Source organism: Pyrus communis, chromosome 17 (assembly GCF_963583255.1).
Source record: "Pyrus communis chromosome 17, drPyrComm1.1, whole genome shotgun sequence".
Taxonomy (NCBI): Eukaryota; Viridiplantae; Streptophyta; class Magnoliopsida; order Rosales; family Rosaceae; genus Pyrus; species Pyrus communis.
This window is the reverse complement of record NC_084819.1, coordinates 552,795-566,627: the sequence shown is the minus strand read 5'-3', so window position 1 is coordinate 566,627 and position 13,833 is coordinate 552,795. Positions and strand designations below refer to the sequence as shown.

The 13,833-nt window shown below is 36.0% G+C and overlaps 2 protein-coding genes across 3 annotated transcripts; one reads left to right on the top strand and one right to left on the bottom strand.

Moving 5' to 3' along the window:
• The first annotated feature begins 1,425 nt into the window (after positions 1-1,425).
• LOC137723055 (protein arginine methyltransferase NDUFAF7 homolog, mitochondrial) lies at positions 1,426-9,776 on the top strand. Of its 2 annotated transcripts, none has more exons than XM_068462212.1 (14): positions 1,426-1,693; positions 1,775-1,851; positions 1,975-2,086; positions 3,412-3,494; positions 3,695-3,760; positions 4,416-4,516; positions 4,633-4,751; positions 5,161-5,198; positions 5,835-5,923; positions 7,448-7,625; positions 7,708-7,824; positions 7,921-7,965; positions 8,484-8,612; positions 9,000-9,776. In XM_068462212.1, exons 1-14 carry the CDS (start codon positions 1,630-1,632, stop codon positions 9,132-9,134), a joined length of 1,353 nt encoding a protein of 450 aa, XP_068318313.1. In that variant the 5' UTR covers positions 1,426-1,629; the 3' UTR covers positions 9,135-9,776. The 2 variants fall into 2 exon arrangements, with proteins under 2 accessions (XP_068318313.1, XP_068318312.1); XM_068462211.1 differs by having other exon boundaries at positions 5,158-5,198.
• Positions 9,777-9,890: 114 nt separating this feature from the next.
• Positions 9,891-13,159, bottom strand: LOC137723056 (probable pectinesterase 29). The gene is made up of 5 exons (XM_068462213.1): positions 12,818-13,159; positions 12,379-12,538; positions 12,041-12,247; positions 10,685-10,932; positions 9,891-10,222 (listed from the first exon to the last, which is right to left on the bottom strand). Exons 1-5 carry the CDS (start codon positions 13,045-13,047, stop codon positions 10,063-10,065), a joined length of 1,005 nt encoding a protein of 334 aa, XP_068318314.1. The 5' UTR covers positions 13,048-13,159; the 3' UTR covers positions 9,891-10,062.
• Positions 13,160-13,833: the final 674 nt, after the last annotated feature.

Here is a 13,833-nt window from a genome sequence, read left to right as displayed (position 1 = left end):
CAAGGGCGGCCAGTCTCAATCTGGACCCCTCCATTGTCCATGCACTTGTAGTAAGCTTACCAACCATTGATCGAAAATTTGGGAGATACATACAAACGCCGGACAAGAAGAAGATAACAATAAGCTTTCTAACAAAAATATCTTTTAAGTTTTTGGGGTTCTAAGAAGTTTACAAGTATCCACCGAGTTTTCTTGAGTATCTATATACATTCAATATCAACGTATATATTATTGTTAAAATTGATTTACGGCTTAAACTGAGCAACCATTAATCGTTACATTAAATTCAACTTCGACGTTAAACTCATGTGAGTACTAAAAAAAAGGGCTTTTAGCATCAATAATTTATTTGTGGACAACGGTTGCACTTTGATCCCACTTTTAAAAAATTGTTCATTTTGTCAAATTTGCCTATGAAAAGTCCGTATTCCCTTCATTCCTAACGACACCTAACGACACTCTCAGATCTATTTTCAGATCCATTCTTGCGATTGCTCTGCCTTGACTAATCAAATTTGAGAGCCTAGGACACCATGGAAGTAGCTCGGTATGCTTCCGATTGCTCCACCTCTTAGGTCCATACATCTTCTTCTCCTCTCAATTATTCATTTTGCCAATTTAAAATTTGGTTGTGGTGGTTGTGGGTGAAAAAGGAGAGGGTCCTTGAATGAATTATTGTGGTGTGGTGGTTCGAAATTAGAAAAGTGTACCATTGGAGTCTAGTTCAAAATCATAAAAGGGAGAGTATTGTTGGGACGTCATCCGATTGTTGTTGTGGTTGTGTTGGTTCTAAATCATAAAAGAAGGAGTATCATCGAAATATCGTTGTAGCATCATTAGATTGTTATTGTTCTGGTGGTTCAAAATCCTAGAATTTTGGATTAAATAAAATTGAAATGCAAGTCCTTTTTGGTTAAATGAGGTTCTTTGAAAATGGGCTTTTGGTTGTTTATATAATTGTTGGAGTGTATTTATGGAGTCGTAGTGGTGGTGTTATATCTGAGTGGTGGTTCAACGTCGAAATGGGGAGTGTGGTGGGATTTTTGCCTCCTTTATGATCAATGAAGGACAAAGGAGCTCCATCATCATATGATGCAGACAGCTTAGAGTTGCTGGAACTGGAAAGCACTAAATGTGGACAAGGGAGATAGTGTTTTAGATATGTCATCGTCACCGCCAACATGCATGGCTGGAATTGAAGACTGCGATCGATTCATGGTACAATTCGAGAATATCTTCTTTATGCAAACTTGTCATATATGATGTACGATCTATATGGTTATTCATCTTATGTTTTCTATTATATTAATATGTAATGTTTGAATGTTATGAAAAAATCATGATAATTAAGTACATAATTCGTCGTCCATGTAAGTAAAAACTTGGAAACTTAAAAATTTCAACTTACACGTGAAAAGAAATACAACTAAATTCTAGTGCTAGTGGCATGGATGAACGTAACTCGACCAAAATGATAGTTTCAAAAATGTGAGGCAGCATTTGTCATTTGTGAATTGTCAATAAACCCACACGGTAGCGGTATTGCGTTTGATACCCCCAAGCCCAAACTCCCGCCGCCCTGGAGGTTTAAGGGTTTAAGCGGACTTCCCGAAAAACCATCACCTGGTTATGATGCTGCGTCGCGCCCTTCATGCCCAAAGGCTTCCTCTGCTCTTCCACAATCGTCCCAGAGGTACTCTCTCTCTCTCTCTCTCTCTCTCTCTCTAAACGTTGCGTCTCTCTAAGTAGCAAAGTAAAGTGAATGTCTCTGCAGTGAAGCCATGTGAGCTGTGGGCATCCCCATTTGAAGCCCTTTTCTCCACTCACGTTGTCGGTGACAAACCGATTCTGGTAAGGCAATCATTCACAATCTGCGTCATTTTTTCGATGTGTAATCTCTACATTATGCAATTCAAGTTAATGGGTATGGGTCTGCCGCTGTGATAATAAAAGTTTATGAATTCAATTGGGCAGGTTCGTGATTTCATTCATTCGGCATTATATGATCCGAAACATGGGTATTTCTCTCAAAGATCGAAATCGGTTGGGGTGCTTCAGGGAGCAATTAAGTTCAATCAGCTCGAAGGTATCTAAGCTACCCTTAATTTTGTATCAGACTTTGATTTTGTTTTCTATTTTTTGCCTAGTTTATGTGTTCGATTTGTAGACTCATGTCATAATTCAGAGACTTAAAGCACATCGGTCATTATATCTGAATGAATTTGTAAAATTTTTAGTGGGTTTGAATCTTTGTGATTATGCATGAATTGTGATGGAAGAATGATAATGGGAAGGAACGTGTATTGGGGCTGTATTCGACCTAACGATATTTCGAAATAGGTGCAATTAGAAGAAGCTGTATTTCAATTGAAGAGGATTAGAGTTGGGTGAATTAAACAGGAAACATAATTTTGGAATTTCTAACCATCAAATTACCCAAAGGCCTATTAACTGTTTCTCTAATATTTTGTAAAGCTTTGTATGATATAAGTTCCATCATGAGTGCAACGTTAGATGAACACGTGTGTATGTGAATTGAGTATGTTGAGATGGACGCATGAAAGATAAGATTTCGAGGTTGTAATAGTAGTAGCACAAAGGACAACATGAGGAAAGGCACATTCCACTGAAATATACTTATGAGCTTGTTAGGTATTTTTATTTGGATTTTTAAGGTGCTATTGAAGCATGAGGTCGAAAGACTAATTTCGGTGTAGGTGGTGTAAACATCTTGGCTGCCTGTATCTTTCTTAGCATTTAGTTCTTGACGGACTCAACAGAGATTTATGTGGCCATCCTCAAGCAGTTGAGTTCAGAGCTCTTTGAGTTTTCTAGGTTTAAATAGTTATCAATCTATTCTTTAGTATTGGACATACCTGCTAATCTAAATTGGCTGAAAAGGTGGGCAAGAAATATCATTTGCCCAAATATGACGTGCAATAATATAAATAGAAAGTGCAGATTGGTAAAAAGTATATTACTTGTTTCACCTGTTTGACTAAATTTGTCAAATACTTGGTCTGAAATTGTACCTAAATTGACACTCGAATTCTTGGTAAAAAAATATATTCCTATAAATAATCTTTTATTTTCCGAATTTCTGAAATGAATAGAATTTTTATTATTGGATTGAATGATACTAACATAAATAACACGTGTTTGCAAATAATATAAAGCAATAGTCTTTGGAGGATTAGGACCAATTACATATCAGCCGATGAAAGGTGCCCCAGCCCTTATGGAAAAATAGATAGAACCATTCTTTCTTTGCAGTTATGATAAGTAAGTCTATTAGTACACAACACTCGTTTTTCCTGCAGAACCTTTCCCCTTTATGTAATAATAAGGTAAGCTTGCTTGTGTTACCATCCCTTGTAGATTGTATACATATTGAAATCTTTGATATTACAGGTAGGAAAGCTTATATGAAATACTTGGAGAAAATTTACAAAGAAAGTGATATATCTTGGTTTACTCCTGTGGAAATTTTTAAGGTAATCTTTATCTCTCTCTCTCTTGTCGCTCTGCTTTCTGCATTCAAAATCCCAAATCCTAATTTTTAAGGTAACCACAAAGTAATAGTCGATAGTGCTTTATATCTTCCCAGTTCCCACCCAAGCTGCACTCAGATTGGTATTTTTCTTTTTCATTAAATGCATGGCTTTGCAATTTCAAAATTTCACTTTCCTTGTAGCCTTGGTATGCGCATGGGATTGCTGAAGCCATAATGCGTACCGCTAACCTTTCAGTTCCTCTAAGGGTAAGGTTCCTCTTCTTAGTTATCAGCCGGTGGACCTATCAGTGGAGAATTTTCTTTTGATGTCAGATTGAATGTTTATTGTGAAATCTATAATTTCTGTGTATTCCCGAGAGTCTATTTTCTTTACTCCTGGCCTCTCAACTTGAAAAGATTGATGATATCTCAGATGTAAAGGAACCTAAGTGAGGCTATATCCTCAATGCTGCCTAGTCTACTTTTTACTACAGGAATAGAAATCGAGTGATGGCTTTTCTTTTTGGCTGGATGTGATAAGTTGCAAAAATTTTCCAAACTTAAATCATGAGTTTATTTATCCAATGTTTTATAAATAATTGGCTAGAATTAGCAATTTCAATAAAAGATACAGGGATTCTATCAGTTTCTGAATTACAAGATGAAGTCCCGTTAATGCTTATAGTTTTCAATCTAGCGTTGCAGGAAGGACATAGTAATTTGCTTGCAACTTATACAGTTTAAAATTTTTTGTTATGTTTCTAGGTGGCACATCTTTGATTTTTTATTTTATTTTTTTTCATATATGTTACTCTTATTTTGGTGATAAATCAATCATTCCTTCAAATATTTTACATATGCATCCACTTGCCTAATACATGAAGGGTACAACTTAATATGTCATTTTATAATGTGCACTCAGATATATGAAATTGGTGGTGGATCAGGAACTTGTGCAAAGGGAATCATGGATTACATCATGCTGAATGCACCCCCAAGAGTTTACAACAATATGACTTACATGTATGTCATTGATGATCATTTTTACCAATTTAATATGGTACTAGTTGAGTGAGTTTTTCAATCCTCATTGATACGATTGTGTATTTTTTGCTGACCATAATCATTTAAAACTATAGCTCAGTTGAAGTCAGTCCCTCACTGGCTGAGATACAACGAGAAACTGTTGGAGAAATCCGTAGTCACTTATCAAAGTTTCGAGTAGAATGTCGTGATGCTACCGACCAGAGTGGATGGGGTATGGTGTCTTTGGCTTTTGACATTTTATTGTCTTCAGTTTGTCCTGTATTGAACTAAGCATTGTCTATATTTAAATATCTGTACTTTGATCATTATGTATGTAGTGTTGCATGATATAAACATTTAATATGCCATTGCGAGACCCATCAAAGGAGTAGTTCCCTGACGAGAAGTTACTTTACCATATTATGAATTCAATTGTTTCAATAAACTCCCCAAAACTCCTCCTTTCTCGACTGCTAATAATTTTTCTAGAATCGTCATCTCTGGATTTCATTTATCATTAGGGCTTGCTCATCATATCCCAAAGATTTCTTGTTTGATGATGATTCTACTATGTACAGACTTGCAGAGTGCAGCTGTTGTGTGTGGCTAATTTTCATATATGTTTGATTATTTGATAGGAGATGTGGAGCACCAACCATGTTGGGTAATAATGCTTGAGGTACGTTCTGTCCTGGATTGACTTTTTTATGCCTTTGCTCAGTAATTGTGCTTTAGAATAGTAGGATGTAGTAGATAATATGAAATAGTTTCTCTGAAGTTCATTGGTTTTCATTTTAACATGTTTAATGGTGTGACTAGTTTGATGCAGGCAATGATATTATTGTCAAACATGAAGCAATGTGAATGGACATCTGAAATCAAAAGTTGTTGCTAATAAGATTACTAAGCAGTATCTATCAGATATACCTGTAACTTAATCTTTTATAACATGAGGACTATTTCCTTGCTTTCTGTCTCACGTACACGGGACATAATATACCATTATGTATTGATGTAAAGACTTCTACCTTGACATTGATCTGTGAACCCTGATATCTTTTAATGAGGACCTTTCTTAACTGCTGATATCTCTTATGGACGGGCTTTCTCATCTGCCTGCCCAAACCACTAATGATATAGTGATTGTGGAAATTTGCTTTCCCTCTCTATTACTTGCACTAATAACGACAATGAGTAATATTATTGGATGCTAGGGACTCTTATGTGGAAGTTTCAATAGTTTCTCAGTAGGCTAGTTTCAGTAAATAAACTTATGGTCCAACAATCTATCAATTTTGTCTCTTCATATTTACAGGTACTTGATAATCTTCCGCATGATCTTATCTATTCAGAAAATCAAGTTTCCCCATGGATGGAAGTATGGGTAGAGAAGCAACAGGATCGGTAAGCAACATCTTGCAGATCCATAAAATCTGGCTGTATTTCTATTGAAAATTAGTCAACCAAATAAGTAAGAATCTCTTTTGCAACAGCTTTGTTAAAGTGATTGTTAGTCTGGACTTAATCTCTGAAGTTTTTTACTTTTTTGTGCAATGGAATATACATGCCTCTCTGTGTTATATATTCCGTTATAATTTATTTCAATTACTCACTCCAGTCTGAAGGGAAGTTAAGTCGATGTAGAACTGGTTACATAATTTAGAATTTAGGAAGGTGATCCAGAAGAGAAATAGAATTAGGATTCAAGATAAGTGAAATAGAAGGATTAGAACAAGAAGACTGAGAAGAAACTGATAGACCAAAGAGAAACCTAGAATAGAAGGGGAGATCAGGATTTAGAAGGCAGAGAGCAAGAGATAGGGAGATAATTTCATTTGTCAATCAAGTCCGTCTAAATTGAATTGCAACTGTACTAATGAGTCACTTGCGATACTTAGTTTATTTTGTTTCCAACACAAGTAATTGAATATCTTTGCAACTGTACTAATGAGTTAAAGAGGATGCTCCCAATACAGTATGTGAAGGGAAATATTAGAGATTTTAGGCATAGGATTTCAAGTTTGACTAAGTAGCCAGCACAATATATCAATATACATGGCATAAATAACATTGGAAGCATAGATAGGTCGTTCGTCAAGTTAAATCTCCTTCGAGATTGCATAGCTGATAGGTCTAGTTCTATTGTGTCTAGTGTAGTATTTAAAACAAAGATGAAGGTTTGAGGAATTATACCTTTGGATCTAGCTTGTAGACCCACCCAAGTCCTTTCCAAAGTTCTCTCCCAAGTTTGCACCTTCCTAGTAGGATCTTTCACTTTTTGTTCTTCTTAGCCACCCAAGGAGATGGGCTCCAATTTCTCCACACCTCTAAGAATGGGATGAAGGATGTATGAGCCTAGAAGAGGAAAAGGGCCTAGTGTCCTCCCCAACTAAGTGGCCAGCCCTATTAGTGTTTAGAGAAGGGTTTAGGCACTCTCTCTCTCTCTCTCTCTCTAGAATCGACCATGTATAGAGATTGGGCCCTTTCGGCCTAATGCCACTTATTTTATCCTATGTCATAAGTTAAGCCCAATGGGCCCATAAAGCCTGAAGACGAAGATCTCAGTGGTCTAACTTCTTTAGATTACTTCTTCCGTTATTCCATTGTCCATGGACTCATTTAGACATATTATGATTAACGAGACAGTCTTAGCTAGTGATCTTGCCCATTGATTAGATCGGATTTTACCAATCATTTGCATTATCCTGAAAGATGTCATCTTATGATTGACTTTCAGGGCATACTTTCACAGTATGTGAGAATATACAATATCAGGATTAGAGGTGGCTGTATTTCTGCTAAAGTATATTTTGAAATCAGCTTATATAGCAACTGAAATACATTTCTACTCCATCATGTCTTTTATTGAACTGTTCACTGTGGGAGCAGGATCTCAGTTTCACTGATTAAGGTTTTGGCTATTAATAGGGAAACACCTTCTGAATTGTATAAGCCATTGCAAGACTCATTAATTAAGAGATGTCTGGAGATCATCGATTTAGACAAAAAACATGATTCTCAGAGCAGTGCAATACTAAAAGCAAAAGGCGTTTGGTCTAAAGTCTTTCCAAAACCTCGAAGATGTTGGCTACCAACCGGTTGCTTGGTGAGGAACTGTTTGGCATTTTATTTTATTTATTTTATTACCCAACAAGTTTGTGGCAATGATGTTGTCTTTGAACATCCAGAAACTGCTTGAAGTTTTACATGGAGTGCTACCAAAGATGTCTTTAATTGCTTCAGACTTTAGTTACCTACCTGATGTAAAAATACTTGGTGAAAGAGCTCCATTGGTTTCAACCAAGGTATAACAACTGAACATTTCCCTAGTTTTTATGTTGTTTGACACTTTGTCATAACGTCCTATACTAGTTTGTCACTTTGATCCTTTTTATGTACAGAAAGATGGCAGCAGCTCGGATTATAACAGTTATCTGGATGCAAGGGTATGTATAATTCTGATTTCATTTTGACATGTCATGGTTGTAGACCATAATAAAGGGTCACGGTTGTAGACCATAATAAAAGGGTCATAGTTGTACAAATTGCCATAAATGGCCTCGGATATTCTGCTTTGGTTTGTTTGGATGAGGAATTTACAAGTACTGAGGGATTTAGCTGAATTAGTTAGAAATGCAGTACAAGGCATTAGGAGAGGTGTTTGAAATGACTAAGATGCAATGCACTTGGGGAATAATGCAAATGACTACTTAAAAGGAGTAACTTGGGAATCCTTTGTTTAGTAGCTTCGTAATGCTCGTGTAGTGCATTTTCAATCCTTCTATCTAATGTTTTGTAGTGCATTCTAATTAGTTTAGCCAAAATCCTTTGGCACCTTATCCAAACACATTACTATTAGGATTGCTGCTGCTGCTACTACTACTACTACTACTACTACTACTCAAGTTCTAAAGGTAACCGGCTTTTTATGAAGCAAAATCTAATTACTTGGGTTTGTTTGCAGGGAGATGCTGATATATTTTTCCCCACTGAATTTTGGCTTTTGGAACGTATTGACCATTACTGTTCTGAATGGCTGAAAATTCAGAAAGATAAGTCGTCCAAGGAAGGGAAGAAGAGGCGAGCAATTACGGTGAGTTCAATTCTAATTTTCATGTGGAGCCTTCGTTTCTGGAAGCTATAAGATAAATTACAATTCATGAGGACACAAGCTCATTTGGTCCTAGGTAAAATATATATAGTTTTGAGAAAGTGCATGTGGTTACCCAAATCCTGGCAGGGATTTAGCGGGATGTGGTGGACCATGGAAAACTTTTGATTCAAACTTTTTGAATCATGTATGAAAAAGAAGAAATATAAAAAGAATGTGTTGGAAATGGATAATTACTTTTGAGGAATTGTAAGACTTGCTCACTTATAGACATGCTATGCATCCTACTGCTGGATTTATAGTTACCTCTGTTCATATAAACAGCAAACTCACTGCATTTATCTTAATCAAATTTACATAATGATGCAGCTTGATACGTCGTCATTCATGGAAGAGTTTGGCTTGCCCTCAAAGACAAGAACCAAGGACGGATACAATCCACTCTTGGATGACTTCAAGAATACGAAATTTTATCTCAGTGTTCCAACACATAATACCCAGTAGATGGATAGTTTTGGCGGCCACTTTGTTTACAAGAATATATCTGGTCCTGAATGTTTGGAGTTGGCTTCATTGTCTTTCTGCCCATCTGAGAGCAGCTTTGCTCACGAACCAGCAGGTCGTCTTTTACTTGTAATTGTCTGCATTCTGCACGATCAGAGTTCCACAGGGGGTAGACTTTGAAGTCAGATTTGATGCTGTAACAAGCAATAAAGTTTAATGGTTCTCTGCTTCTGATGAATAGATATTTTACAAATCTTCGGTGAAGTAGTTAAAAGGATGATATCGCTTTTACTTGAAGTTGGATTCGATGCATTGTGGTTATGCTATTCATGCTGAATACCAGGAGATATTCAAATATTAAGATCCTGAGGATCTAATGAAAGCTTCACAGCTCCCAGTTTTGTTCTTTTTTTTTTTTGATTTCTTTCCCTATTTATTTTGTTTCAGTCCTAAGAGAGAGCTCATATTGCTATTCATGCTGAAGATCAGAATAATCCCAAAATTGTTATCTTCTTTCAGCTTATGAACTAACTTCACTGCAGTGTTACCACATTTGTTACTTTATGAATCTTCTTGGGTCTTCATCACATCCTACAACGTTGAACGATGATCTGAATCAAAAAAAAAAAATTCTCAATTCTCCATCTGAGGCTTCAACTCTCACATAAAGATTGTTTTGGCACTTGTACAACCTGAATAAGAAGAGGTCGAAACTTGACTTTAAAATAGAAGAAAGTGAATAAATCACTTCCAATTCCAAATGGGGACAAGCAAACAATTCTTTGAACATTGAACACATTTGACATGAAATTTCACGAGCAATCTTCGAAATGTTGGAATGCAATGGAGAAATTGAGTGTTTTACAAGACTTGCAGGCAATAATGCTTCTCCTGAAATTTAATTAAATAAAATTAAAATAAAATTAATTTAGAATGGCTGGTCACTGAGCCATCCATCAGCATTAATAAATTCCAAGCTTGCAAATTGCTGCACTGTATCACTGCTAAGCTTCTTTTCCCAACTCACTCGCTTTGAAGTGTTGGCTCCTGGTCCATAGCACTCATGCTCTGCGTACGTCAATTGCTCCCTGCATATCACATTAAGTTGTATACATTTAGAGACCAAAAGAATGTTTGTCGGCAGTACTATAGTCTAATGATATTCTTCTTTATTGGTAAATATGATATCTCATTTTCACTTCCTAAAAATGACGAGTTCGACATATACCAAACTATGGCCTATTCATTGTGTGGTTCTGCTCAAATTTCATCACTCGTAATATCTTTTGGTGACTCTTGTGAATATTACCAAGGGGAAATGGGTTATGCAAAACATGCATGACAATGTTTATTTGATTCAAATCTAAGTCAAACAGAAACATTACTTAACACAAACTAGTAAGGTATTTGTAATGTACAAATACATCATTTGGTGAACAAATTTAGTAACTTTGATGCTTTGAAAGGATTACATTGAGGAAAATGAAAGAATTGGTGAAATTTGATGTGACTAAAGTTAGTGTTAATATAATAAGGGTGAGAGGTCTTACTCGTGGCCAACCATATTCCAAGGAGCCCAGCCCTCAGGAACGACGACGTCTGAGAAATTGGAATTGTAGAATATGACCCTTGAGTAACCTCTCCATGGCCTTCCCAAGAAGGTTGAACCATTACCAATCACTTTGCAATCCTTGAACACAAACCCATTGGGATCCTTTGGGCTGTCTCTTCCCTGTGCTGTGATAAAACCCGCCACACCACGTCCCAAAGCTCCACCAAGAACTGATATGGAACATCTCTACACATGTTGAACATTAAAAAAAAATCACCGTTTAATGTTTTTTCAACAAAATAGTAATGACATATTGACAACGTATCATGTGCTATAGATTGTTATTTGATAAGTAGATGCTATATATGTGTATTTTTTTATGAGTAACTACATACATTCAATGCCAACCATCGTTGACAGTTGGATCAAGTATGTATCATCATTAAGGCCTGGTTTGGTACTGAGGTGATTCTGAAAAATGCTAGTATAAAAAAAAGCTGGAAGCTCTTTTTGTGTTTGGTAAACATTTAGCTTCAGCTTTTTTTCACAGTTTTGGGTGAAAAAAGCCAAAAACAAGAAGTTGCAAAACCCAACTTTGAAAAACAGGTTTTTTTTCACATCTGTTTTACATAAAAGTTTACCAAACACTATAATACTGTTTTTTTGTTTTCAAAAGCACTTTTACAAAAAAGTTTACCAAACACTCTGATGCTTTATTTCACAGCTGCTTATTCTCACAGCACAGCAAAAGTAGCTTTTTTTCAAAGCACAACAATACAAAACCAACCCTAAGTGTCTTTGACCCGGTTTGGTACTGAGGTGATTCAGAAAAAAGCTGCTATCAAAAAAAGCTGGGAGCTGTTTTTGTGTTTGGTAAACACTCAGCTTCAGCTTTTTTTCACAGTTTTAGATGAAAAAAAGCCAAAAACAAGAAGTTGCAAAACCCAGCTTTGAAAAACCGATTTTTTTTCACATCTGTTTTACATAAAAGTTTACCAAACACTCTAATACTACTTTTTTTTTTCTTTTCAAAAGCACTTTTACAAAAAAGTTTACCAAACACTCTGCTGCTTTATTTCATAGCTGCTTATTCTCACAGCACAGCAGAAGCAGTTTTTTTTCAAAGCACAGCAATACCAAACCAACGCTTTATGTCTTTAAGAAACATAGTGCTATGTGACCCAACTTTTTCACCAACGTATCCATAATTCTATGTATAGGTCATAAATTGGGTCCCTCAACAAGACTCTGTATTGTATAGTGTAGATGATTGTTAGCTATTGATGTGCGAAAACATGTTTATGAAAATTGAAGTTTGAAATTAAGGGGTAACGTAATTAAAGTATGAAGTAACCTCAAAAATGGATTGGCCACTGCCGAGGATGAAATCGACCGCACCCTGGATGGTGCAAAGCTTATAGTAGTGACGACCACTAACATCCCACAAAGTGTCTTGCAACCCAAAGAAACCACATCGATAAAATTTCGACTTGTCACCGGATATCATCGCCGCCACTGCCGGCATTTGAGGGTTGCTATTCACAGGGTTGTTGTATGAATTCTGCATATAATTATTTGAATATTGAAGAAATCTAATTAAACAAAATTAATAGAACAAATTAGAGGTTATATATATATATATATATATATATATATTTATTTATTTATTTATTTATATTTAAATATAATTACCACAAAGGTGATGGATTTGGCAATGATATTATCAGCGAATGAGGCGAAAGTAGGGCTTTGTGCAAGTGAGTCATGATCATCCCAAACAATCTGTGTTTTGCGCTTATTTTCTCCTTTGAGAATTATGTACGGCTTATCACTCGGGATAGTCACTTTTTCCCTGCAATATTATTCATATGATATACACACACGAAAAATTACAACAATCCAAGAAATTTAGATAATGGGGAAATGATTTTGAACAATTTTTTTTTTAATTCATTTGTATGTACACTCGTGTTTATTTATGTGGTTATGTCCCTTGATTCTTCCTTAATCTGTTCCATCTAAATCCCACAGATAAACAATGGTGTGCTGATGAACGGAAAAAATGGTGTCGAAATCACTTCTCTTTTTATAATCAGTGATTTTTAAAAGTTGAAAAAGAAAATGAAAATACCTATACGTGCCAGCCTTGATCTTGATAGAAACCCAGTGCCGGTTGTTTTTAGGAACAGCATCGATGGCAGATTGTACGGAGGTGAAATCGCCACGGCCGGATTTATCAACTGTAGTGGTGTAATAAGCAATCTTCTTATTGCCGTATACTCTATACAGTTGGGCATCTGCTTCTCCAAATAATCCAAGACCTACTAAAACTAGGGCAACACACTGGAAAAACGACGACATCTTTGAGCCTAACGAAAATTAAAATAGCAGAAAATCAACAGTATATATATATAGCTCGTGTATATTCTCCGTGTGTGTGTGTGTGTGTGTGTCTCTCTCTCTCTCTCTCTATATATATATATATCTGTCTGAGTTGAGAAGAAGAGAAGGGGAGAGCAGAACACAAAAGAAATGGGCTCTGCTATATTCTCTCTCTGTATCTCTCTCTCTCTCTCTCTCTCTCTCTCTCTCTCTCTCTCTATATATATATATATCTGGCTGTGTGGAGAAGAAGAGAGGGGAGAGAACCGAAAAGAAATGGGGTTTTCAATTTTTGCTTGGTGCATTGATGTGGTTGTATTTAAAGCATGCCATTGAGAGAGAGTGGGATTTGGAGGGAATGTGGGAAAGTCAAAGGTCTCTCAACAAAAGAATGTACCATAATAATCATAAATTTATTATTTTATTTTATTTCCTTTCCTACGTATTTTCTAAAGAATTATAAAGGGAAAAAAAATGTATCTTCAGGCTACATCAAAGTGTACGGTAGTACGAACATGTTTTGCTGCAGAAATTAGAAGATCCAGAAAATCGACAAAAGAAGGTAACATAAAAGTAACAACAACACCAGCTAAGCCTTATTATATTAAGTGAAATTGGCTGTATGAATCTTAAAATGTAGTTATGTTCGGTTTTGAGCCAAACTTTCCGTTAGTTCTAATACTCCGTATATTTTCTTATCATCTCTAGCCTTCCTCTATCCTTTTTATTCTGAACCCTTCTCTTATAGTCGCATCTTCTAACAAA